Below are 24,698 nucleotides of genomic sequence, written 5' to 3'. Positions count from 1 at the left end.
GAAATTTCGAAGCGCGCGCTTTGCGACTCGCCCGCTTCGGCCAGGAATCCGACCGCCAAAGAGGGAAGAAATCCAACTGGGTCGGCAATAGCACATTCAAGGGTGCGAAAACTCCACACTTGCCCGATGAATCAAAACGCGCCGGTCCGGGAGTCTCCTTCGGACTGGCGGACGGATTCCTTCACGGCGTCAAAAGCCGGCAGAAATAAGACCCGGGAGGCCCGACAGACGTCGGACGCCGGCGGGCGCTACTGACTAAGGCCGGGCCCAAGGTGCCACCTTTATAGTCGCGCTTCGTCAAGCCCTGATTGTGTACAGCTGCGTCTCAATTTGCAATCGGGTTCAACCTTCTACTTCTTCCGCTTGTACGTCTGCACACTAGCGCCGCCGGGTGGCCTAAGGTCAAATGCGCCGAAACAATGCCGTGCGAAAACAACACCGTCCACGCAACACTATGTATTTCTCAAAGTAACAAAATATAGAAGCGCCTGAAGCCGAATAATGCATTAAAGCTGTCGTTTCATTTTGCAGGCCGTTATGCTCACTGTAATTCATTATTTCCTTTCATTCGTTATGATGAAAAACATCACCCGTTTGATAAATGGTCATTGAATATGGATTATTCATTCCATGCGTGTCTAAATGCATGTGTTTATTCTGAGGTTTTCATGTCCCATTATCTTGGGTCGGCGGCTCTCTAAGTGGGGTTCGTGCAGCTCGGGGGGCTCCGTGAATCATTTGGGATAGTCGTAAAAAAAATGTTAACTGTTAAACCGCGAACGTATTTGTGCTCTTAATAAAGCAACGGGCTCAGGCAGTTCAATATAGCGCACTTAAAAAAATGGGTCATTTAGAATCACGGGTTAGCATCAGAGCGAAGGAAAACACGGGTGATGCTTTTGAGGATTTATTAGCAAACTGATAAAATAAATAAATAGAAATTGATCAAATGCTCCTACTGGTGGCTGCTGCCATCCTGTAACCTAGCAACAGTATTTAGCGAAACACTGCATCATCATCATTATCACAAGAGGAGGCTCAATACAGAGGTAAGAATCCCACCAACATGGCCAACAGAAGACACGTGTGGAACACAAGTCCAAAAAAATAAAACACATTCCTTTCCAAAATTATCATGAAAAAATACAAACAATTATACAAAGATTCCCAATGTACACCGGTTCTTTTATTCGGAGCGCTACAATGCGTCTGAGGAGGTGGAAGATTTGAGAGGGACAGAGGACGACCAAAGAAAAGGGAGGACGTGAGGACCGACCAAAGGAAAGGGAGGACGTGAGGACAACACTAGAAGGCCACGGTCACGGACGGACGCCGCCGGGACTCCCTCCCGCGAGCGACCCGTCATCCGGCTTCTTTGGACCAAGGGAACCCGCTCCGCCGCCGCCACGCTCCCTCCCGGCTCCGCTTATTTTCAAACGCCGCGAATCCCGGCGCGAGACGGACGGCCCAACGGGAAGGCGCGTCGACGACTTGCATAAGGCGGCGCGCGCCGACGGGGGCGGGCTCACGTTTGCTCCTAATACTGCTTAAAGCAAAGGGAAAAAGTGCCTCCCGGCACACTCGGCAAACCTTCCGCCCGTCGGAAAAACGAAACCCTTTAAGGCAGCCTAACGCTGAACGACCAATGGGCTGCACGGGCGGGTCCGCGCGTCACAGTGCAAGTCCAGACGAATCGAACAAGGCACTCGAGGTACCTACGGGGGGGGGGGGGGCATGCGCGTGATATGCTAGTTGGTGGGTGACCTCAGAAAGAAAAAAAAAAAGAAAAACCAAGAGGCACCGTGAGTGACGGAGCGGGAAGTGAGCGGCGCCCCCAGCAGGCTCTTCTTGTGCTTCACCCTAGAACCAGAAGAAGAAACCGACTTGTGCTTTTTTTTTTTTTTTTTTTTTCCCTCCTTGCGGCTAGGCGGAATCTTTGGCTCCGCCCCTCGGCGCATTTGATGCGTTTGGCAGTTGAATACGGGAGCCGAACACCGGGAAGACCTGAACGCGTTGTCCTCGGAAAACAAAGCACGTGGCACGGGACACACCAAGGACGACTCACAACAACGATGCCGCTCGGGCTCCGCGCCCGCCTCGGTGGGCGGGGCTACAGTCTGCGGAGGGGCCGACGCTTCCGACAAACGAGTGGATTTTGAGCGCGCCGGCCTCAAGTTGGGGGGGGGGGGGGGGGGGGGGGGGGGCAGACTGCCAGGGCAGGCACACTCCGGTGAGATGGATCGGCCCTCCCTTCGAGCGTTTCCGTGACAACGTCTATGGTTAACGGCCGCTATCTACTATCGACACAGGCTGACGATACAACGCAAACAAACGACATTTACACACATTGGCAACTTTTTTTTTTTTTTTTTTTTCCCCCCACTCCCGGTACCGCATTCCTCACAAGGGCGACGCTCACTCGGCCGGCACACAATGCCGGGAGGGTTCTGAGGTTTTGTCGTTGCTGTCGCTGATGTCCCGTTCGTCCCGCGCCGCCATCGGCGAAGGACCGGCGCCGGCCGTTTCCTCTTCGGAGCGGGGCGAGGGCGACGGCGGCAGGGCCGCCTCCGAGGGAGCCGGGGCGTCGGCGGCCCGCGCGCCTTCGTGGCTTTCGGCCTCGGCTCCTCCCTTATGGTCCGGGGCGCACGCGAGGCCGCCCTGACGCTCGACGTCCGCCGCGCTCCTCTCCGCCGCCCGCTCGGGCTCGGCCGGCGCGGCGGCTTCTCGGTCCGGCGCGTCCCCGCCGTCGGGAGGGGACGCCATCTGCTTGAAGTTGAAGGCCTGGATGAGGCGGACCAGATGTTTGACCTTGTCCAGGGACAGCTGCATCTCCTTCTGGCGAGCCAGGATGCCGTTCTTGGTCTCCATGCACTTCTGGCCAAGGAAAACAACGAGCCAAGAAGTCAACAAACGACGTGGCGCTCTCCGGACCTTCGCTCAGGCGAACTCGCGTCGCGCGTTGGCTTTTCACCGGCGCTGCTGAATGGCGATCAACTCAAAAGACGCAGACTAGCGTTGTACGAGCTCATCCGCTAGCTTCCCGCTTTTCACTTTGTCCGTTCGGACGGAGGGGAAAAGTTGGACGCGCCCCACTCTTCCGACCCTAACCCCAACGCTCGCGCGAGGATATGGCGTGGGACGCTCGGCTCGGCCGAAGTAGCGTTCCGAACACGTTGGCCGCGGCGGCGAGCTTACGGCGGCGCCGGAGGCGACAAACCAGGACAAGCGACCGCGGCGGCAGAGGACCGCTCACGTCGGACGCACGACGGGAGCCGCACGCTGCGGCAGCCCGTCGAGGGAGGGAGACAAAATAAGACAATGGGCAGTTTTGAATAAGCGTGACTTTTGAAAAATTGCCCATCCGCAACGGCTCAATCAGGCCGGGTCATTTGCCATCGGCTGGCGTCGGCAGACGCACGAGACGCGGCGCGGCGCGCCTCGAAGGGACGCATCCTTGGTTGCGGCGCGCCTGAGACGCGGGCTTCGTAAAAGACATTTTAAAGACGCGCATCCAGACACCTCAATTGATTCTTTCAAGTTTGGGCTTCGCCCGTAAACCGTTGAAACGGATCCTCCGCCCCGACTCGGGACGCGCGAGCCCGCGGCTCGGGGAAGGAGCGCGAGCGAGCGAGCGAGCGAGCGGACGCTTACCGTGATGGAGTTGCTGAGCTGCTTGACCCGTTGCTCCAGCTGCTCGCGCTCCAGCCGCAGTTCGGCGCTCCACTTGATGAGCTTCTGCTTCTCTTCCTCTTTCGCTGCGCGAGAAGAGCGGGTCAGCCCCCGGCGGCCCGGCGCCGGCCGGCGAGCTCACCTTCTTTGTAGGCCATGTAAGAGTGGACGATGGCCAGCGTGCCGGGCCACGGGATGGCTTCTTCTTTCTTGAGGATCTGCCGAGAGAAGGCGGGCGACGGCGGTCAGCGCGGGAGCGGAGGGGCGCGGGCGGATCGGGGCGGGGGGGGGCGAGCGCGGCGACGGCCGACGCGATGGAGCGGGCGGATGCGTGAGACGAGGAACGGGACAGGTGTGCGGCGTGGATGCTTACAAAGGCTCGAACAGTCCTGAAGCGGGCCGTTACCTGATCTTGGCATTTGGGACAGATCCACATGCCTTTAGGAATGCTTTTCAGGGGCGGTTCCAGGCAGTCCAGGTGATAGACACGAGAACACGTGTCGCACATGAGCAACTGGCCACTGCGTCTGCACACAGTGCAGAAGTCCTCATGGATGTCTCCCTGCGAGCAAGAATTGGACCCGTCAGTCGCCCCGCCCGCCCGGCTCCGCTCGGGCCCGCTGCTCACGCCAGTGCGTTTGGCCGAGAGGCTGTTCGCTTTGTAAGACTGATGACATGTGGGTGGATGATCGACAGACTACTGAGCCCCCGGCGGCCTTCCGCCGCCGCCCCCCCCCGCCCTCGGTTACTTACGTCCCCAGAGCTGGGGCTAGGCAGGGGGAGGGGGGTGGGCGGGGCTGGAGGGGGAGGTCGGGGTGAGGCAGCCCAGCTCCGGGACGCCGCCGTATTTGGTGTGGGCGACCTGGGTGAAATGAGACAGACCACAAAGACGGAAAACAAAGAAAAGAAAAGAAAAGAAACAAACAAAAAGAAAAAGAAAGATGGAGAGGGGGAAGAACAACAACAGTCTGCGTGACATACCTTGGAAAGGGAGTCGTCGTTGGCTAGCATGAGGTGGGGGGTGGGGAGGGGAGTCAGAAGCACAGACAGTGTTAGTGCGCACGCCGCCGCAACAAGAAGCAAGCTCCCCGGGCTCCCGGCTATTGCCGCGCACGAGCCCGCGCCGGCCGGACGCTTACGCCGGGCGGCCGCGCCCCTTTCCGTCCGCCCTGACCGTTCCGCTTTCGTTTCGGCGCTAAGAAGCGCGGGGGGTCGCGTGAGGGACTTGGCCATGCGGGGGGAGGGGCGGGGGGGGGGGGGGGGGGCTCTAGCGAGGACGGGGGGCATGTTAATAGTGCCACGTGGACAAAACACAAGGACGGGAACGGCCCCGACGCGCCGTCGGCGTCAGGGGCTTAGCTAGCGGCAGTTGGAAGATCACAGCGTCACTTTGGCGGCGAGCGAAGCTACCCGCCGTTGTACCGACCTCTCTTTCGGGTCCCCAGGTGCAGAGGGCTGTTCAGGTAACTCACGGCACTCTTTTTCCTCTGAAACACACCACGTCCGCCTATAAAGGTGCCCACGGCGAGCCGGTCCCACGTCGCGTCAAAGGGAACGGGGCCGGACTCACCTCGGGCTCAAACACGGCGCCGCTGTAGACGGGGTTGGCCGTGGTTCTCCTCTTCCTCTCCTGCCTTTTGCTCTGAATTTCTGCAAAGAGCGGCGAGGCGTCAGCACGCGGAGCCGCAAAGCGGGCCGGCGGCAGGGGGGGGGCTCACCTTCCAAATGGTCGTGCGTTACCAGACCCAAGGACACCATGAAGGACAATTTCTAGAAGACAGACGCACAATCAGAAAAGCGGGCCGCGGCGCCGGCGCGCCCGCCGCCGCGCCACCGACCTCCGGACTCTCCTCCTTCTTGGGCCTGGGGGGCGAAGACAAAGGCGGAGTCGACGAAGAGGGGAGCGCGACTGTCATCTTCTGCTCGGCTCCGCCTCCCGCCGTAACGCTCTGTCGAGAGGGGACGGCGTCAAGCCGCGGCCCTCGCGGGGAGCCCGGGCGGCCTACCTTGGGCTCGGCCGCCTGGAGAGGCTGGGCGGGGACGGAGGCGGGCTCGGGCGCCCGGGCGGGCCCGGCGAGGCAGGCGGCCGCCGCCGGCGCGGCGATGACGATGCCGGTCAAGGGGGCGGAGCCCGTCTTGACACAGGGTTGTCCGTTGACTATGCGCAGCTGGTGAATGGGCGTGGCCGACGAAATGGAAGGCGAGAGCTTGGTTGCCAGCATGACGGGCCTCTGCAGCAGCTGGGGCGCCGCCATCATGGGCGGGGGAGGGGCGGGAGCGATGGGGACGTTGGCCGGCAAGGCCGGCTTCGGTCGCACCTGCCGACGAAGCGCAGCCCGTCACGCGCGGGTCGCGTCCACGTGGGAACATCCCTCCTGACGCCGCGCTTCGGGTCCCGCGTCAAAAGCCTCCCTCGCGAGAGGGGACCTCCATCTTGGTACTTGGGACGACGAGCGGACGGCCCGCTCCGACGCCGCGCTGTGGAGCGGCGCTAGTCGTAACCTATCCTGCGGCGCCATGGACGGCGCGCCGCTGGTTCTGGGCGCAATGCGAGCGACGCGGGTGAGGCGCGGCGCAACCTCTCGGGGTAGTTGCCCCTCGCTGCTTTTGGGAGAAGGCGGGCGCCGGGTTGCGAGCTCCCGCACTTTAAGGGCAAAGTCTCCGCTCGAGAGCGCCTTCGTCCAGCATTTGGATAAGGCCCGTGTCTTTTTTTTTTTTTTAACGTTTTGGCTTCCGCGTAACACTGTTGCTAGCCGTTTACACTTTTGGAATCTGACGACTTCTTTAAAACAAAGACGGGGAAAAAAACGAACGATTACGAGTGGGGCAGGGCCGGCGGGCCACAAACTCAAGTGAATCGCCACGTCAACTTTGTTCTTTGGCAGACACCCGTCAACAGAGGGCGGCGGCGTGACACGGCCCGGTCGACAAGCCTCGCTTTCTCCCGTTGCTTTCTCGCCGGTAGTCTGACAAATTTGAGTCAGTTTGGCAAGCGTCCAAAGTAACCACCGACGGAGCTTTCGTCGGGATTAGAGTTGGGGCGAGGGCCGGGGCCAACACCCCGACGTTCGCTTCGACGCGACCGGCAAAACCAACGCGGGCTTTTTCTTGATGAGGCGGAGCAGTTTTCCGTCGAGCCGGGCGGGACGGGACGGGACGGGCACACTTGCGCGGGCACTTACCAGCATGGCGTTCTTGGAAACGAGCCTCACCGGTTCCAGGCTGTGAGAGCTCAGTTTGCCCGCCACCTGCAGGTTGATGGGGGCGTTGTGCGCGTCGGCTTTGGAGATGGCCGTGGTTACCATGGTGACGGTGGTCGGGCGTTGCGGCAGAATGGATCCGGGCAGGGAGGGCGCGGCCGCAGCTTTCAGCACCAGAGGTAGCGTCTTGGTGGTGAGCACCGGCGTCACGGTCAGCGTCTGCCGCAAAAAGAAGACGAGCGACACGTGAAAGGCGCGCGTCCGCTGGGGATCGACGAGCCCTCGCGTCGGATCCGCATCGCTGTTTTTTTTTTTTGTTTTGTTTTGTTTTTTTGTTTTTTTTTGGGGGGGGGGGGGGGGGGGGGGGCTAGGCTTAAAACGGCTCCATAACGGCCGCCGCACCCGAGCGCTCCTGTTCCCTACAAAGATGAGCGGCGACCATCCTATCAAGAAAGATTCCTACCTGCTGCAGTCCTCCCGGAATCTGCTGGGTCTGCACCATGTTGGCGGGCTTAAGATCCGCCCCAGCAGGAGGCGCGTGGACCTGCAGCTGCACTTTGCCTTCCGGTTCTTGCTTGACCAGGAGCTCCTTCCTCAGCTGCTCCACCACCTTTTTCTGCGTCGACACGGAGGAAGACACTTGAAGCCAAACGTTACGTCCGCAAAAACGTCGGATAGGCAAAGGTAGTAAAACGTGCTCCAAAAGTGTGCCGCGGCCTCGCGCCGCCTTCAAATCAAAACGGGTCTTTATTTACTAAATGTCAAACGGCGTACGAACAGGTTCCGAGCGCAGGCGGGAGGCCGCGTCGAGCGATACCGCTCCCGGACCGGGATCGCGGGCCGGGAAAAGCCCGGCGGGCGGGCGGACGGCGCTGTGGAAAAAGACTGCTTTTCCTGGGAGAAAAGCGTGACGTGTTTGTCTGGTTCTTAACCTCGTTGGAGGCACCGAACCCCATCAGTTTCATGCGCTCATTCGCCAAACCCTTCTCTAGTATAAAAGATTTTTTTTAACGGTGCACGAAATGAATCGTCCGTTAATATCACCTTGTTCAAATAACAAAACCGACGCGGCACGTCGGGAATCCCAGAGCGGGACGCTTTCAATGACCGTGCCCACTAACTGCAGACTAGACTGAGGGGTTGACCTCCGCGGCGGAGGCTCCACCGAACCCCTAGGGTTCGATGGAACCCTGGTTAAGAACCGCTGGTCTAGACAAAGACCAGACCTGGTTCAGATCAACCGCATTGAAATACACTTAGTGTATGAAAGACCTTTGGCGGAGGAGTAATCGATGCTACGTTCGGTCGGAAATGTCATTGACAACGACAAGAGAAAAAAAGTCAAAAATCCTCGCTCGCGGTCCTCCATAAGACCAAGACCGTCCGGAATAACGAAGCCATTACTGCGCACGACATCGTTTGTCGCACGATTCCTACTTACGACAAGGGAGCGATGCGAATTCTCCGCGGCTCCGAAAGCGCCTTTTATTTTATCGAAAGCTGATGCGTTTCAGAGGGTCGGGTCCTCTTGCCGTTTAGCTGCTGAGCCACTCGTCAACAGAGGGCGGCCGGAGGGCATCGAGCGGCCAAAGGGGCAACCCCCCCGTCCTGCTGGTGGCTAAGCCTAACCTCGCGTGCGTGTCTATACCTGCTTCTCGCTCAGCGCCGTGATCTTTGCCTGCAGTTCGTGAAGTTGCTTCTTCAGATCGGCGTTCTGTGGGGAGCGGAGCGCTGGGTTAGGCGACACGGATCTCGCGCCCTTTGATCCGGCGACCAACGCTGCGGCCGCTTTACCTGAGGGTCCTGCTTCATCTGGGCCACCAGTTTCTGTGGGCCGTGACACACACGCACAAAACGGTCAACAGTCCACTCGCCCCCTCGCGGCCGCCGCTCACAAAGGCCGATCGCCAATAATTTGGGACGACGGGCATCAAAACGCGGGACGGCAGGCCGCTCCCGACTCCGCCCCGGCGAGAACCCGTAGGGCGCGCGCACGAGCGCGGCTCCGACCGCGGGGAAAGCCTGGCGTCGGCGAAACGTCTTGAAAAAGCCGAAAGCAAAAGGTGACTGAACCGAGAGAAGGTGCGCCGCGTGACGACCTAGCCTAGCGAGATCGGAGCTAGCTATCTGTACGGGATATTTCTAGAGGAGCGGGTAAACACCGAGCTAAAGAAAGGAATCGACGCATATAGTCATCCGTGAAATAGGTCCGCTGGATCGAAATGATTAGCGCTTTGAAAAACGGACTATTTGACGAGGCCAAACGGAGCTTTTGCCACGAGCGGCCGCTTTACAAGATGCGACGATAGCTCATTTCTGCTCAACCGCGCTATTTAAGCAGGTCAAGCCCCCGAGAGCTTTTGTTGCCATAAGCTATGAGTGTTAAGGTTGCGTTAAGACAGATATCGTTGTCCGAACGTTTTACGCGCCGTCCGTTTTTTTCGACTTCAATTGAAACCGTCATCGAGCGGTAACGACCGGGAACCGCCCGACATTTGGTGTTTCCCGGCCCGGCCGGCAAATACTAATGGCGCCGTCACCGCCCCGTGGGATCTGGAGAGGTGGTAGCCTTCGGAAACAGGGGACGGGGACTTGAGAGGCCCGCAACGGTCTGCGCCCCGTCCAAACGACGCAGCTGAATGACGGGCGCGCGTCAAACGAGACGACGTCGCTCTCCAAAGGGACGCGCCCAAAAGAAGACGGGCGGCCGCTCGGGGCGACGGCGGCCAACTAGCCGGCCCGGCGGCGGGACGGACGGACGACCCCTCGGGCGACGGGATAAAGCGGGCCGAGCGGGTCCCACCTGATGGATCTGGATCTCCACCTTCAGCGCCTCCTGCAGCGTCTGTAATTCCATCATCGATGCAGTCAGTCTCGCAGCTGATGGATCAGCCTGCGCACACAAAACACAAGTCCGGAGTTCGGGGGCCAGGCCCCGGAAAGGATCCCATGAGGTCGGGGCCCCTTCCGCTACCTGAACGCCGTCACCGCTGGGCAGAGCATCCAACTGAAGCATGAACGTGCTGCTGCGGGACAAAAGACATGACAGCGTTCAAGCCACCGACCGCCACGTGACGCCGACTTTCCCCGAACGCGTCGCCGTCGGGCCGGCTGAGCGCCGTCGGGCCGGCTGAGCGCCATTGCCCCCCCCCCCCCCCCCCCCCCCTCCCGGCCCCGTTCGACAAACGGCCACGAAAAACCCTTTCGACCGGGAAAAGTTGGGATGCGACTCGCGCCCGTCCTTTCCGTCCCCAACGGGTGCGACGAGTACGTCGGCTGTCCATTCTTTCCGAGTTCAACTCCTTCCGGGAGGGCGCGCGCGGACGGCTGCCGATCCTAAGGCACGGTCCGCCCACGGGTGAGCGGTGGTCGGGTGCCAAATGAGGTGTCGTTCTCTAGGAATAAACGGGGGGGGGACTCCACGCCTCCGCCCCGGCCCGCACAACAAGGGTACGCCACGGGCACGCGCAATCAAGCCCACGTCGAGAAAACTCGGTCGGCGACTGATCGATAAGCGTTCGTTCGCCCCGGAGTCAAATCGAGCCTACTGATGGGTGACGGGACCCGGTTCGGACCGCGCAGAATAAAAGGCGATCCTTACCTGTGCCCTGTAGACGTTCAACAATATCGGCCTCGCCTGACTTTCATTTTTCGGGAACGCCGCCGTTTCGTCAAGACGAGCAAGGAGCCCTAACCCCACGGAGTAGGCTTTCTACTCTATCGGCTTTGGTTTGGGGGTGGCAGTGACGTCACGGACGGATCTGTTTAAGTTCCCTTCAAGTCACAAACAAGACGACGTTTAGTTTACTTTGTGAGGAACTTGCGAGTGAACGCGCCCACTGAACGGCAAAGTTAGTTGCACACGTCACGCAGGTGAGGGCGGCTCGGAATCGGGAGCGATCGGAACCGGGATGGGACGTCGGGGTTCGAGCGGACGGACGAGAAACCGAAGCGGGCCGCCGACACGGACCTGATTTGAAATGGAGGATTCGCACTCGAGTCAAGCGGCCCGATAATTGTCTGGGCAGCGTCCAGCTCTCCTTCCGAATCGGGCCGGGCCGCCGGCGTGGCTTCCGAGCCCCGGCCCCTGTCGAGGGCTCGGAAGCCGGCCGCGGAGCTCGTCGTGGACGTCGACGTTAGCTCGCTAGCTAGTTAGCCCGGCGAGCTAACGCGGCTAAGTTCCAGCAAGGATGAAAAAGAGGCGGGCGGCGGCCGAGCCGAGCCGAGCGGGAGGCCGGCCGGAACCCGTTCCGCAGCCCGCCGCGGCCATGGGGCGGCCGGCTCAAAGAACTCGCAAAGCCTGCGAACCGAGCCCCCTTCGCTTGTCCAACTTGTGTCGGCCTCGTCTCCCCCCTTGCCTCCTCCGCCCCCCCACCCCCTTCCTCCTCCGCAGGAACTCCGACAAGAAGCAGCAAAGAGGCAGCAAAGGGCTCAACGAGGGCCCCGAAAATGGTGGCCGCGCGCGAGCACGCCGAGCCCGAGACCGGGCCCGAGCCCCGGCCCCGGTCCCGGCCGGAGACGGGACCCGCGTCAACTCGGGGCGATCGAGCGAGGGCGACATTAAAGTTAGCAAATGAAAGAGCTCAACGTGCACTTACTCAGCAGCAGTCCTCCTCCAGATTAATTCAACACAGAGGTCCAACAAGGCGATCCGCGATGGAACGAGGGCCCATAAAGAGTCCCGCTCGCTCCTCCCCAAGCGCCTTGACTTAGTTGCGCGATCGTGCACGGACTTGGGACAAATTGGCGAGAAAAGACACAAACTGAAGCTACAAAACAAGAACTCTTGTTCAATCTCATTCAGCTCGGCCTGCGCACAGTTCGTATCCCTCCGCCGCGGAGCTAGGCGAAGGCCCGGCCAAACTACTTGTTCGTCTCCGTCGAGCCGCTTTGGCCGCCGCCGAGCCGTCGAGGTCGGTGACGCAGGTTCCCGACGTCGGTCCGAGCCGTCGATCGCCCCCGCCGGCCCGCCACGGCCGCCTTTCCCGAAGCGGACTAGTTTTTGTGTCGGTGCGGCGAATTTATTTCACTTTGCCTAAGGAACGGCGGTGCTGCGACTCCCATTGCCTAGGGAAAGACCCGGATGTAAACTCGGCGAAACTACCGAGAGAAAGTGCTCGTGAGCGCGTCCCTCGCCCGCATGCGCGATCGCCTTCGAAGTGCAAGAACCCGCCAAACGCCGGTCGCCTCTTCCTTGCGGCTTAAGCGCTCGGGGACGAGTCGAGTCCGCCCGTTTGGCGGGGTCTTCGTTCGGACGGACCATTTGATTCCGATCACCCACCTTGTTATTCCTCGCCTCTTGCGGCAGGGGTCGCTCCAGCCCTGCGTTGCTCCGCTCCGCTCCGCTCCTCTGCTCTGCTCTCCTCCCTTCCCCTCTGTCGGCCGACTCGGGACTCGACCGCAGCCAGCCGCGACTGGCCAATCGCGGGGCGCGCCCTCCTCGGGGATGCCCGACGACCATCGGCGATCTTGAGGAGGGCGCTTAGCGTAAGCCCCGGGCTGCCGAACGGAATTCCTTCCAAGTGGCTTCCGGCCGGCGGGTGAAGCTTTGCGTGCCGCGTCCAGGTGGGGGTGTGTCGACGGCGCACCCGGGGGGCGACTCGCTGTGCGGCTTCGTCGCGTTGCCTCATTGGCGAGCGGTCGACAGGTCGCCGAGACGGACGCTTCGGGAGCGGCTGCGTCGGATGAGGGAAACGCGCGGGGCGGGGCGGGGTCGTGGCCCTGGCCCTGGAGCGACGGACACCTGTGACGTCCCGGCAGGCGACGGACGTGAACGTTCGGGCTTCTTGGCAGTCGTTCCGCAGCCGATCTCTGGAAGGCGCCGCTTGGGCTCGTCCGTTTGTCCCGGTTTCGGATTGTGTGACGTCACGCCAACGGCAACTAAAACGATGGCCTACGGTCTGCTGTTGCGCATTTGAAAAGTCTTGCCGAAAAGCTGTCTTTTCTCCTGACTCGTGCCGCGCTCGCCACGCGAATGGGTAATTAAATTTTGGCTCGGTATGTTTTACCTTCCCTTTTATTCCAACGGCACCATTATTTTTCCTTGATAATTTGCATGTTTTACTTACTGTAAAGCACTTTGGTCATCCCTTCTAGGTCGCTTTTAAAATGCGCTTTAGAAATCAACTTTGACATGACAAGCGACTGTCCGCTGCGCAGCCAAGACTAAACACTATGAAATGAGACCGACTTGAAATAAGCAAGTTCGTGCAATCGGGCCGGACTGGCCATAAGGGGCAGATCCCCGGTGGGCCGGCGTCCCTTTGGGAGCTGATGTGGCGCGATTTGCTGCCTTCCTCCTATTTACAGGCCCGCAATTCACGGGGAGCAAACGTGAATTTTCACAAATACGCACGCGCCGTGCAGTACAGACGGCAGCAAGAAGCAACTGGCATCAAGTGCATGCGCCGCGCAACCGCAAGGAGTCACACGGGCCAATCAAGTCCTAACAACTAGGGCCCATCCGTCCATCAGTTATCCCGGCCGCTTATCCGCACCGGGGTCGCAGTCGTGCCGCAGCCTATCCGAGCTGTTATCGGGCAGCGGTCTGGGGACGCCTCCAAACGGTCGCCCGCAATCTACAGACAAAAACCAACCGCGCTCTCGCCTCAGCGCTCAACAAATCTAGCGTCCGGCCACGGAAAGAACGTGCGCACACCAGACAAGAAGGCCGGCGGGGAGCCGGCGCGCGGGCTCGGCAACGCGAGGCCGCTCACCGGGGTCTTTTATTTTTAGGTTTGACTTCCGTGCCGGTCCAGCCCCGGTTTCAGAGAAGGCCTCGATCGCGCCGAGTCCGCTGTGGGACGATGTCGTTCCCGCTCGCGCGCGCCGCATTCAGACGGGCGGGCCCGGACGCCGGCATCGCAGCAGGCGGCGGAAGGTGGCCCTGAAGGCGGGGCTGCACAGGGCGTAGCACGCGGGGTCCACAGCGCTGTTGACGTACACCAGCCAGAGGCCCGCCTGCCACAGGACGTCCGGGATGCGTACGTGACAGAAAGCGGCCACGAGCGCCATGGCGTTGTGCGGCGCCCGGGTGAGGAGGAAGCTCAGGAGGACGCTCAGTACGGTGCGCGTCACCCTCCTCTCCCGCAGCGCCGCCCGACGACGGGCCGGGGCCGGCGCCCCGGAAGCGGCCAGCGCCGCCGAGGCCGCCCGGTGTCGTCGGAAGCGCGCAGAGTCCCCGGACGGCGCCGGCGAAACGGAGGTCGGCTCCGACGGGCCGCCGGACGCCCCGGCCGGCCGCCCCGACGAACGGCGGCCGGCGGCGCACACGCGTCCGTACAGGCCCACCATGGCCAAGGCGGGCAGGAAGAAGGCGGGCAGGGTGGTCCCAAGGGTGACGGCCGGGCTGGCCAGCAAGCGAGGGTAACACTCCGGCTCGGGGACCAGGCGCTCGCCCCCGGCCCTCTGCCAGCACAGGATGGCGGGCGTCCACAGGGCGAAGGCCAGCAGCCAGGCCAGCGCCACCATCAGGGCTGCCATCTTGCCCGTGCGCCGCCGCGGGTAGCTGAGCGGCCGGCTCAGGCAGAGGAAGCGGTCCGCGCTGATGAGGAGCAGATTGAGGACGGCGGCCGCGCTCACGCCGTGGTCCAGCACCAGCCACAGGTCGCAGAGGGCGGCTCCCAGCGGCCAGGAGCCCCGGGCCGCGTGGAGCGCGCGCACATTGACGGAGACGGCGCCCACCAGCAGGTCGGCCGTGGCCAGGCTCAACAGGAAGTAGTTGTTGACGCTGCGCAGGCGCCGGTTCACCTTGACCGACAGGAGGACCAGCGAGTTGCCCAAGACGGTGACGCCGCTCAGCGCCGCGCTCAGCGCCGCCACCAGGAGCAGATGGCCGCTCGAGATGTGGGAGGCGGCGACCGGGAGGCGGGGCGGGGCCCGGGGGTCCGACTCGTTAGCCATTTTCCTTCGAAGCGCGCAGAACGCGGGCGGGTCACAAATACCGCCGACATCTCGTCCCTTAGCCAGGTCGGCCCCGCGGACGCTAACCCTATTTTGCACGATCATCCTCAAAAGTATATGGTTTGTTCCGCTCCGTGCTATGTTCAGAATGAGTCTCCTCCTTGATCCGAGCCTCATAATCACCGCCCTTATTGCCCTTTTAGTTTGATCTTTGCCAGCAGAATAAGAATTTCGTTGCGTGGTCTTGACATACGTGGTCTATGACAGTGAGACTCTTGACTCTTCGATGTCAAATCGGTTTAAACTGGGCCGGCAAAGAATTCGATCTTCCGCGTCCGTAGTCGACGGAGGCGAATGAGTTCAACAAAGCCCTGACATGCAACGGCCCGCCAGAATCGCGTCGCTGCTGCTTGGGAAGGCAAGTCCGGTCGCTGGCATCTTAGACACACACCCGCGCATTCGCACGAGGATTTTTTTTTTTTCACTCCCCGTTCGTTTTTTGGGTCATCAAATTTACCCGGCCGGCCCGATCCCGAGCCCCACCGCAAACGTTTTGACAGAAAAGAGGGAACGTTTATCAAGCTTACCTTATCAAGACGCCCTGCGAGACGGGCGCAAGACAAGGGAGCGGCGCCGGCTCGGTCGGCTTCCACCCGAGTTTCGGAGCGCGACCCTCGGCCTCACTTCGACGAGCCGCGCCTCCCGCCTCCTTCCTGGCTCATCACCATCATCGCCGACCGCCGGCGCCGCATCCGCTTTCCAGCGAAGACGATCCGTCTGTGCCAAAGGAGCGTTTGAGGAACGGGGGCAAACGAGGCGCGGGAACCGTCGACGCCGATTCTTGCCGTCCGTCCGGAGCGGACGAGAAAACGGAGCTGGAAAGAAAGGAAGACGCCGTCCCAGTCTCGATGTTCTTTAATGACATCCCGATGACAAGGGGGTCGGGGGCCCGGCGGCAAGAACGGCACCGTGACTTCAGTGTTAACCAATCAAGTAAAGCCAGGAGGAGCTCGGTCAGGTCGCCACGGCAACGCCGTCCGTCACCTGACAATCAAGTCACTGCGCTTGCACGTGTCCGGCCGGCGGGCGGGCGCGCACGCACTCGCTTCCAAGAGGAAATGTAAACTCGGGGCCTGAACAGTCAACGGCAAACGTTTCAAGTTTTATTTGGTGGGAGTCCGGGTGAATTGGGGGGGTGGGGGGCTTAAAGGCCAGGCTCCGCTGACCAACCAATCGCCAAAAGCTGCCACAAAGTCCACTTCGCCGACGGCGGGAACCTTTTCCGCGCCGGCCCCAACCAATTTGGCATCCTCCAATAAATTAAGTCAGTCGGCGGCGGCTGCGTCACAACGAAAAGGGGAGGGGCTTCAGTCTCTGCAAAGGGCTAACAGCGGCCTAACGGCGGCCGAACGTCACCCGCGACGAAAGGCAAAGAGCGCTCGAAGGCCGGCAGGGGAAGCCGGCGGCCTAACCCTACCCCGTGGCGGGAATGTTCCGAGTGGGGCCGCCGCAGCTTGGCAGGGAGGACGCGAGGCACTACCTGCTGTAGGGGTCACCGTGGAAAGTGTTGCGGGGGGCGGGGGAGGCGGAGGAGGGGCCCGGCGGAGAGTCCCGCTCCGCCGCGGCCTCGTCGAAAACGTCGTCCGCGCCGGCCCAGGAGGGGGCGAGGCGGCGTGGCGGCTCGGGGGCCTGCGCTCGGCGGCGCCCCGCCGGGGACGAGCCCGGGGCGGCCCTGGCGCCCGTCTGCGAGCCGCGGTGGATCCGATGACTGACGATGATGTTGTTGCCGAAGCCGCCCATGGACGCCATGGTGGTGCTTTGCTCGCGCTGCACCACGGCCGTCATGCCGCCCTCGGCGATCAGGCGCCGGATTCGAGTCAGGGCGTCTTCGCCGGAAACCGCCCCCTCCGGAACCTCGCCTGGAACGCACAGCGTGGGGTCAACGACACAGGGCTTCTCACAGCTTCCCAAAGGCTTCAAAGAAGAAGGGAGCGAGTGGCATTGCGCCATCTTTGCTCAGCCCGACGCGAGCCTCTCTTCGGCGGGTGGCGGCGACGGCGTGCGTGCGACACCGTGGGAGTCGTGACCCGGGAAAAGCGTACCTGCGTTAGCCGGCACCTCCGCCGGGGCTCGGCCGCGGTCCGGACCTCCCGCGCCCCGGGAGTCCGGACGATCGTCGGGGAGAGCCGGGGCTAACCCAAGGGAGGAAAGGGAAAGTCCGTGGGCCGCAAGGTCAAAAGGCGAGCGGGCGCAAGACGTCCGCTTACCGGCTCGCGGCCGGGCGGCGCCGGGCTCCGATAACTCCGTTTGGGTCTCGGCGTTCTGCAGCTGGACGGCGGGGGTCTGCGTTCCTTGGGATGTGACGGAGGGGGCAGGGTTTCTGGGCTGAAGACCGATGGCGTTCATCAAGCCCATGTCCCGGTCCAGCCTCCACCCCGAACGAGCGGGCCTGCACGCAAAGGCGGCGCACGTTGGCCGCCTCCGAACGAGCGCGGAGCCACCGGCGCGCGGGGACGCTACGCACCCGGGTCGGTCGGAAGGCCGCGTCCGCCCGCCGCCGTTGTTGACCGAGAACAAAGGTTCGGGCCCGGACTCGGCGGGGCTTTCGCCGTCGCTGCGGTAGAACCTAAAAGGCGCGCAAGCCGCGTCTTAGCGACGGAGGCGCGCGCAGGAAGCGGCGGCTCCGGCTCGTTAACTTGGAGCCGGCAAATTGCAGGTCTGGAGCCGGCGGGCTTCCTGTTGCCGCCGACCATTAACATCATCAAGGTAATCGCATCAGCGCACTCACACGGGCCGGCAGATGACCAGGTCTCCCTTGTTGGTCCCGTATGCCAGACCCATGCCGGGATCGGGAAGCCAGCGAGCAGAGTTGATGCTGACGTGACGCCGCTGGTCCGGCGCCATGGGGTACACCACGTTGAAGACCATCTGGGAGGCGGGAGGGAGGGCCCAGTGAGCATGGAACGAGGAAGTTCGGCGCGCCGCTGTCAATTGCCGCCTTGGCTCGGCTCGGCCCGGCCCGCTCTCCCTTGCCTGAGCCGCCGGGACTCGGAGCGCACGACGACGTCACTTTGACTGATTCTTTCTTTTATGAATTCTTCCGAGAACTCTCTGGAGTTTATCGACCGCGATTGACGCGCAAGGTGGCCGAGAGGGCCGTCACGTCCCGCGATGCAACGCGGCCCTCTAGGCCTACCGTCCTAGACGCGGAAGCGCTCGTACCTCCCAAAGCAGGTTTTGACTCGCCGGCGCATTGTAGCTATTTGATATGCGCCACACGTCAAAGGAGCCCGACGGCCCCGTCGCCGCGCCTCCATTTCGGCTGTGCCGACGACGTCACTTGGCGCGAGCGTGTGAGGAAAAAGCCGTAAGCGCAAACCTGGCTCACCAGGCCAAGTGCGAATGAGAGGACAGACTAGACTGGAGTCGAACAAACCGCAACGCCTCCGTCATCACACACCGCAAGCTGAGACTTGCGCAGCGTTTTGGACACTTTTTGGACCCGGTGATGCGCGGTCATGCGAGCGGTCTCGTTGGGAGTCCGATAACCCCAAACCTAGTTTGTCAAAGGGGATCCTATGAAATAACAATAGGCGATAATTAGCGGGGAAAAAAATGTGAGCGTTTGGAAAAGGGGGTGTGGTTTGCCCTTGAAGTGATCGCTTTATCCATCTTGTGGATCCTCGAAGTTGACTTCTTTGTTCATTAAGCTATTTCCAATTTATTCCTTTGACGGACTCACCTCTTTATTGGCTTGTCTATTATTGTGGCCCTTCATCTTGCTCGATGTCCTTAATCCCTTTTCCTCCCCTACACGGGCACAGTGGAGTAAGTGTGCGCCTCCGCATGAGGCGATGGCGGGGTGGTTCCACCTTCCTCCTACGGCTGTAATCTTTGCGTAGCATTTTACCAGGTGAAAAGCGCGCCGACTAAAACCTGAATCGACTGCAATTGTTTGAGTCTTCCGCGACTAAAAGCGGAGCTTTCGAGGAGTGAGTCGTTACCGACAGGGAACCGAGCGGCGACTCGCTACGAGCCCGGTTGAAAGGTTCCCCGGAACTCACCCTGACGGAGGTCTCGCCCCCGTGCGGCTGCTGCAGCCGGAAGACTTGCGCCACCATGTGGTCGGTGGTGGGATGCAGCAGGATCCTGCGAGAGGCCAGGCCCACCATCACGTAGCAGCCCAGCGGCGACAAGCTGACCGAGATGGCATTTGGACCTGGGGGGGTGGGGGCAAAGCGGGTCGGGGCTACGAGCCTAGGACGGAGGCATCGGAGGCGAGCGGGAGGGCGAGCGCGCTCGCTACCGAATCTTTTGGTGTAGAGCATCTCGCCGAGGTTATGCGGCGCCAGGGAGTAGATGGCTAGGATCCCCTCGTCGGGAAAGCCTCGCTGACTGCTAGGGATGAAGACGGCCAGCAGCTGACCGTCGGCCGAGATGTCGCAGCTGGCGTCGTTGTAGATCTTGCAGTTTGGCACCAGGACGTTGACGGAAGCTGCCCGCGGGACAAAGCGTCAACGAGCGGACTCATCGCCGGGCGGCGGACGCGGCGCCACCCCCGCGGTCGGGCTTTGCGACATACCGTTGCTGATTTCGGGCAGGTCGAACTTGGTGAAGTCCCACCATTGCAGGCGGTAGGTGGTGTTGGCGATGTTGCTGGCCACCGCCGACTGTCCGTCGCCGATGGACGCGCCTGCAGGGGGAGGGTCAAGCTTTGAGGCGGGCCCGGCTCGGAGGGATGCGGCGGCGTTCTTACCGGCGAGGACCCTGTTGACGGACGAGTGCGTGGCCAAGCCGGGCTGGCCCCTCTCGTGGTGGAAGATGCCAGCGTAGGGCAGGTACTCGGGGAGATGGAAGCGCCTGCGGGAGGGGCAAAAGGGGCCGTGAAGATGGCTCCGCGTTGGCCGGGACGCAGGCAAGCTCACCTTGGCACGAAGCGACCCAATGACGGCGCCGACATCCTGGCGTTCCGGGGCACCCTGTGGCGCGCTCGCTCGCCGCTGTCGCTGAAAGGAGACAGGGGCGCGGTTAGCCGAGGCTTGCCGAGGCCTCCCGCGGCCGCGCGGGGGCCTCGCCGGAGCCCGCTCACTCCAGCTCCTCAAAGTCCACGTCGGCGTTCTCCGCCGAGGCCGAGGCACTTGCGGAGGGCCCGTCTGATGAGGAAGACATGGCCCGCAGGCGATTCTGCTGGTAGCGAGGAGAGCGCTGGCGGATGCTGTCTCGTCTGGACAGGTACTGGATCATTCTCTGGGCATAGTAGGCGGCGGGAGACAGCCTGCGCGGCGGCAGGCCCGTGAGCGCGGTCGGCCCGCCGAGGAGCGCGGGCGGAGCGGCTCGGCTTACCTCGCCGGATCGGGGTAGATGGGGTGGTCTCGAGATCCCGTCACGTCGTAGCGAGACAGAGACATGAGGGAAGACTCCAGAAGTCTCCTGAAAGACAGATGGCAAGAGGTGAGGAGAGGGCAGGGCCAGGGCAAGGACTTTGGGCCCCCGCCGCGGGCACCTTCGGAGGTAGTCCTCGTCCACGGGTGTGGGATCCACAGGCATTTCCTGGCTTAAGGCCTCGGGGGGCTCGGGCACGCGGGCGGCGGCCTGGCGGTACACCCTCTCCCACTGGGCCGTGTCCTGGTTATATACCAAACCCACGGTCTGCTCGGTGGGCGCCGCCAGCGAAAAGGCCGTGGCCACCGTGGGCCCGGGCACCGTCTCGCTCTCTGGGGACGCCCCCCCCCCTGTCGGGGCGGGCCCGTCGGGGGAGGGCGAGGTGGACACGGCCTGGGCGGGCTGGAGGACGGCTGAGGAGGGGGAGGAGGTGGTGGAGGACGTCTGGTTGGTGCGCTCCCAGCGTTGGGAGTCGTGATTGAAGGTCAGCAGGTTGTGGCACGCCCGGCAGCGGTTCAGGTGCCCCCGAGAGCCCCCGGCGGGAGGGGCGGCCGGGTCCGGGGGCTGGTAATGGACTACGGTCGGGGCGGGAGGCGAGGAGGCCGAGGAGGGTCCGGCTCTGTCCGGGTCCACGTTGTTGTTCAGAAGCTCTTGGCTATGCTCCTGGCCGCCCCCCGGCGGCGGCACCAGGTCCTGCATGCGCTCAAACTCCAGGAAGTAGCGGCTCAGGTTGCACTGTAGCACGTTTCGAAAGGAGGCGGGGTTGGCGCGTGAGCCGTCCCAGAAGGGGTGGTGCCCGCTGCTGGTGCCCGAGCCGTCGCCTTGCTGGGGGTAGCCCCGCCCGTCGCTGGCCGAGGTGTAGACGGGCGAGCGGGACGTGGCGTCCTGCTGACGCAAGACCGCCAGAAGGCTGAGCGAGGATGACGAGGAGGTCCTGGGCGGCAGCGGGTTGGGGCCGCCGCCGCTGACACCCTCCCTCATACTCAGCAAGCTGCGGGTCCAGTCCGCTCCCGCTCTGGAGGCGGAGTTGGGTTCCCTGCCACTGCCGTAGTAGAGCGTGGTGAAGGCGGAGGCGCGGGGCTCCGAAGGCTGACGGGGCTCCGTGCGGGCCGCCGAGGAGGAGGAGGAGGAGGGAGAGGTCGGAGCCAGGGGGGCCTCCGAGGGCGAGGCGGCACCCGGCGGCGACGGGCCACGATTGGATGAGCAGTGAGCGCACATGCAGGCCATGCCCAGGAAGCGGGTGCAGCCCAGGAAGGACAAGCCGCGCTCGTTGCGGGCAAAGTGGCCCAGGGGGGCGGCGGGGGCAGGTGACTCCGCCGAGTCGGTCGGTAGGCGCGCCTGCTCGCCCGGGCTCTGCGTGCCGGGGGAGCGGGACGACAGGATGTGCAGGAAGTTGTGCAGGATGGGCGTGCGGCGGACGGGCTGAGGCAAGAAGGACCGCTGGCGGAATGGCGGGTGAGGCAGCTCCACGCTGTCCATGGGAACTTCGCCGTCGTCCTCGCTCTGAACAAACGCGCAAAATGTTGGCGCCGGCCAGGAAAACCCGCCTCCTAGGGCGGGCGATTCCGCCGCGTCGGCCGGGAGGGCTCACCTGCTGATTGGATGACGGATTCACGATGGCCGTCAGCAAGTTGTGACCCAGCGGGTCGAACCTCACCAGCCTGCGGATCACGCACGCGCACGCACCAGTTCAAAACCCGAGCGCCGTCTTCCGAACGAGCCGCGATTGGATGATCCTAGTGTCTCTTGACATTTTGTTGCTCAAAATTGCCACTTGATCTGCATCGATTTGTTTTTCCCCTCGTTTTTTTCGAACGGCTCGAGTCAACTTTTTCCAGCGCCGGCGAGCAAAAGCCGGGCTGCACGCAAAGTGCTCCGACAGAACCGACAGCGTTTCGCGCGGCTTGAGTGCCCGAACGTCAAGAGACACGTCGCTCGTGGATATGGGCGGCGCAACATCTCACGAGCGGCAGACGGACACTTTGGCACGCGCGTCGACATACGAAGGCACAAAAGGGGTAGACGGTGGGGGAGCGGACCTTGTTTTATACGGGCCTCCGTGACTCGTGAAAGGCTAGCCTTCGGCCTCCCCTCCCCAACCGTACTTTGTGAAGATAGCGAAAGGCTTCGACGACAGCAGGATACGGTCCGCGTCGCACCCTCGCCACACGAGTTACGCGGCGTGATTCGAACCCTCTATCTATCTGAGGCCGAGGTGCTCCGATGAAGCGAAGCGGCGGGCGGGACCCACCGCACTCGCTCGGCGTCGCTGCCCGTCTTGACGGCGGCGAAGGGCTCCGGTCGGCTCCAGTCCCAAAAGTGCAGCTCGTTGTTGGTGGCAATGAGGAGGAGCTGAGCCGTCGGGTGGAAGGCCAGCGAGGCGATGGCTACGTTGCTGTCCGTGAACCAGCTCTCGCTGCCGCCCTGTGTGCGCGCGCGGCATTAGTGCCGCCGGGCGCAGCAGCGCAGGCTGCGGAAAGGCGTGGCCAGTCTACTCACGTGTAAGTCCCAGATGCGAACTTCGCCATCAAGGCACCCTGAGGCCACCAGGCCCGGAATGGTGGGGTGAAAGGTCACGCACCAAGGGGTCCTACGGTGTCCCACCAGGGAATGGAGGCACTTCCCGGTCTTGACTTCCGTGATGTAAATGTTGTGGTTCACGTGCGTAGAGGCCATGAGGGTCCTGCGATTCCACACGGGAGGCATAGTTAAACCCGTGTCTTTGCATCCTTTCAAAAAGGAAAACTTGGACTTGGCTTGTATGTTGTTGCGCAGCCCTAAGACTACATTGCGGCATCGGCGTCGCCGACTGTTAGGGGGCGCGGCGCTCTCACCGGTCAGGGCTGAAGGCCAACAGGAAGGTGGATCTGGGGCTGTCGGGCAGCTCCACTTTCTGGGCACAAAGGGAACGTCCGTGAGCCGCGGCCAGGCCAAAGGGGAGGAAAACAACCGCGGCGGCGCGCTCACCTGGCTCTGCCACTTCATCCAGCGCACCTTCTCCTCCACCAGCAAGTGCAGGAGGCGCTGCGAGCCGCACGTCTGCCAGCCGCGCTCCCGCCGCCACAGGACGCGCACAGAGTTCCTGGGACCGGACGACATGGCGCCGCGGCCGGCGCCTCCTTCTCAAGCTCTGAGTTTTGGGCCCCGCGGGGCGTGTCGGCGTGCCCTCAGTCCACTCGACGGCGGGCCGAAGCGGCGCGGGGGCCCGCTGAAAAACAGGCCAGGTCGGACGTTTGTAAAATGCGAAAATCGGGCGCAACGGCGGACGGGCTCGTTCGCCTCCCGCTCTACTCGGCCCATCAGAGGCCGGCGGAAAATGACCCGAGGAAAATGACGTCTCGGTTCGCCCCGCAACCGGCTCGGGGGCTAGTCTGTCTAAAGGCGCCTATCCCAGCCGTCTACTGCCGCCCGCGTGAGGGCGACAGAAAATGCGCGTTTGCAGCGCTCCCAGAACTTACTTGGGCAGCTGCGATACAAAGTAACAAGGAAGCGCTTAAATGCGCATCCAGCTCGAAAGGGGACGAAAATAAATCTAATTGGATTGACATTTTTCCAATTGGCAAATCGGATCATTTGGAGCGAGCTGTATGAAAAGAGCGGCCAGAGGTGGCTAAGAGACTCAAATATAGCACAGGCCAGCGGCTGCGTTCCGAAGGCCTGCTTCGATTTGACACAAAGACAAGGCGTTTGAGTTACGCCGCTCTGCTCTCCCACGATGCATTTGTTCGACCTGACTCGGGCCACTGACGTTTCGCTCGTTTCCACGCCACCGAGAAACGAACGATCACGCGCTCGGCAATTCCCGGCTAGCGCAAATCCCGCTTTGGCACCCGAGTACGATTTCGGCTTGCGAACAGTGACCAAACGTTGACCGGCGCTTCCTCGTTTCCGGCAGCTTCGACGGCACCGCTGGAAGCGCTTCAAGGCTCCGTCAACGTTACGTAGTGTCGCGACCACTCGGCGAGGCAGTCGGCCAGGCCAGGCCAGCCAAAACGGTGTGCCCGTTTGGAAAGTGCTCGCCATTTGCTTTGTCGTTCGTGCTTTTCGAGCAGCTGCGTCCATTGACTCGCCAGCGAGCCGTCGTTGCGCCACCCGACGGGATAAAACCGCGTTCGAGGGGCGATCGCGTTCAAATCGTTTAGTGCGCCAAGAGCACGAAAGATGAGGCTGTTGAAAAGGAAGGCCTACCTCTCTTCATCCTTCAGGCTGCTAACGCCAGGCGCGCAGCTAGCTTGAGACGAAAGCAAAAAGAGTGGCGGAAAGGCGGCTCTATTTCCCCCCGGCTTGTGCTCGACCACGAGCAGGGCGTCCGCTTTTGCGAAAGGAGAACGGGGGCGAACCGCGCACCTCGACAAGGGAGCTCGGCCAAGGTTTTGGTCCACGCTTGGGTAAGCCGCCCGACGCCGAATGGCTCCTGCGTAGCCAGCCAGCTAACGGCTAGCCGCAGGCCGAGCAACAGAGCGCCGAACGCTACTCTTCGATCGAACGCTCGCGGCTCGTTCTCGGGACTCGTTCGACTCGCCCGTCCAAACGAGCGCAAAACAT

The 24,698-nt window shown here is 62.3% G+C and overlaps 3 protein-coding genes across 4 annotated transcripts; all 3 read right to left on the bottom strand.

The window, feature by feature from the left end:
* Positions 1–894: 894 nt before the first annotated feature.
* On the bottom strand, positions 895–11,612 carry phf21ab (PHD finger protein 21Ab). The gene is given in 20 exon segments (XM_088417256.1): positions 895–2,874; positions 3,652–3,755; positions 3,812–3,887; positions 4,076–4,231; positions 4,423–4,455; positions 4,457–4,522; positions 4,524–4,592; positions 4,595–4,650; positions 5,096–5,156; positions 5,240–5,319; positions 5,388–5,439; positions 5,508–5,618; positions 5,676–5,987; positions 6,852–7,088; positions 7,333–7,485; positions 8,518–8,583; positions 8,664–8,696; positions 9,673–9,762; positions 9,844–9,895; positions 11,468–11,612. Coding segments are annotated over 19 exon segments (2,256 nt in total). The 5' UTR covers positions 9,886–9,895; positions 11,468–11,612; the 3' UTR covers positions 895–2,415.
* Positions 11,613–13,189: 1,577 nt separating this feature from the next.
* Positions 13,190–15,520, bottom strand: LOC148423078 (muscarinic acetylcholine receptor M4-like). The gene is made up of 2 exons (XM_088417257.1): positions 15,359–15,520; positions 13,190–14,775 (listed from the first exon to the last, which is right to left on the bottom strand). Exon 2 carries the CDS (start codon positions 14,769–14,771, stop codon positions 13,704–13,706), a length of 1,068 nt encoding a protein of 355 aa, XP_088273383.1. The 5' UTR covers positions 14,772–14,775; positions 15,359–15,520; the 3' UTR covers positions 13,190–13,703.
* A 148-nt stretch (positions 15,521–15,668) lies between these two features.
* Positions 15,669–24,589, bottom strand: ambra1b (autophagy and beclin 1 regulator 1b). Of its 2 annotated transcripts, XM_088417251.1 has the most exons (19): positions 24,342–24,588; positions 23,121–23,361; positions 22,988–23,046; positions 22,653–22,836; positions 22,405–22,577; positions 21,745–21,814; positions 20,275–21,656; positions 20,115–20,201; positions 19,861–20,046; positions 19,697–19,777; positions 19,528–19,631; positions 19,354–19,464; positions 19,078–19,266; positions 18,836–18,990; positions 17,560–17,699; positions 17,296–17,397; positions 17,039–17,220; positions 16,874–16,963; positions 15,669–16,690 (listed from the first exon to the last, which is right to left on the bottom strand). In XM_088417251.1, the coding sequence occupies exons 2-19, from the start codon at positions 23,250–23,252 to the stop codon at positions 16,308–16,310; spliced, it is 3,810 nt and encodes a 1,269-aa protein (XP_088273377.1). In that variant the 5' UTR covers positions 23,253–23,361; positions 24,342–24,588; the 3' UTR covers positions 15,669–16,307. The 2 variants fall into 2 exon arrangements, with proteins under 2 accessions (XP_088273377.1, XP_088273376.1); XM_088417250.1 differs by having other exon boundaries at positions 18,836–19,266; positions 24,342–24,589.
* Between the last annotated feature and the right edge of the window lie 109 nt (positions 24,590–24,698).

This window comes from Hippichthys cyanospilos, chromosome 6, assembly GCF_059441005.1.
Source record: "Hippichthys cyanospilos isolate Australia breed blue-spotted pipefish chromosome 6, RoL_Hcya_1.0, whole genome shotgun sequence".
NCBI lineage: Eukaryota > Metazoa > Chordata > Actinopteri > Syngnathiformes > Syngnathidae > Hippichthys > Hippichthys cyanospilos.
Note: the sequence above shows the minus strand (reverse complement) of the source record. Positions and strands in the feature narration are given on the sequence as shown.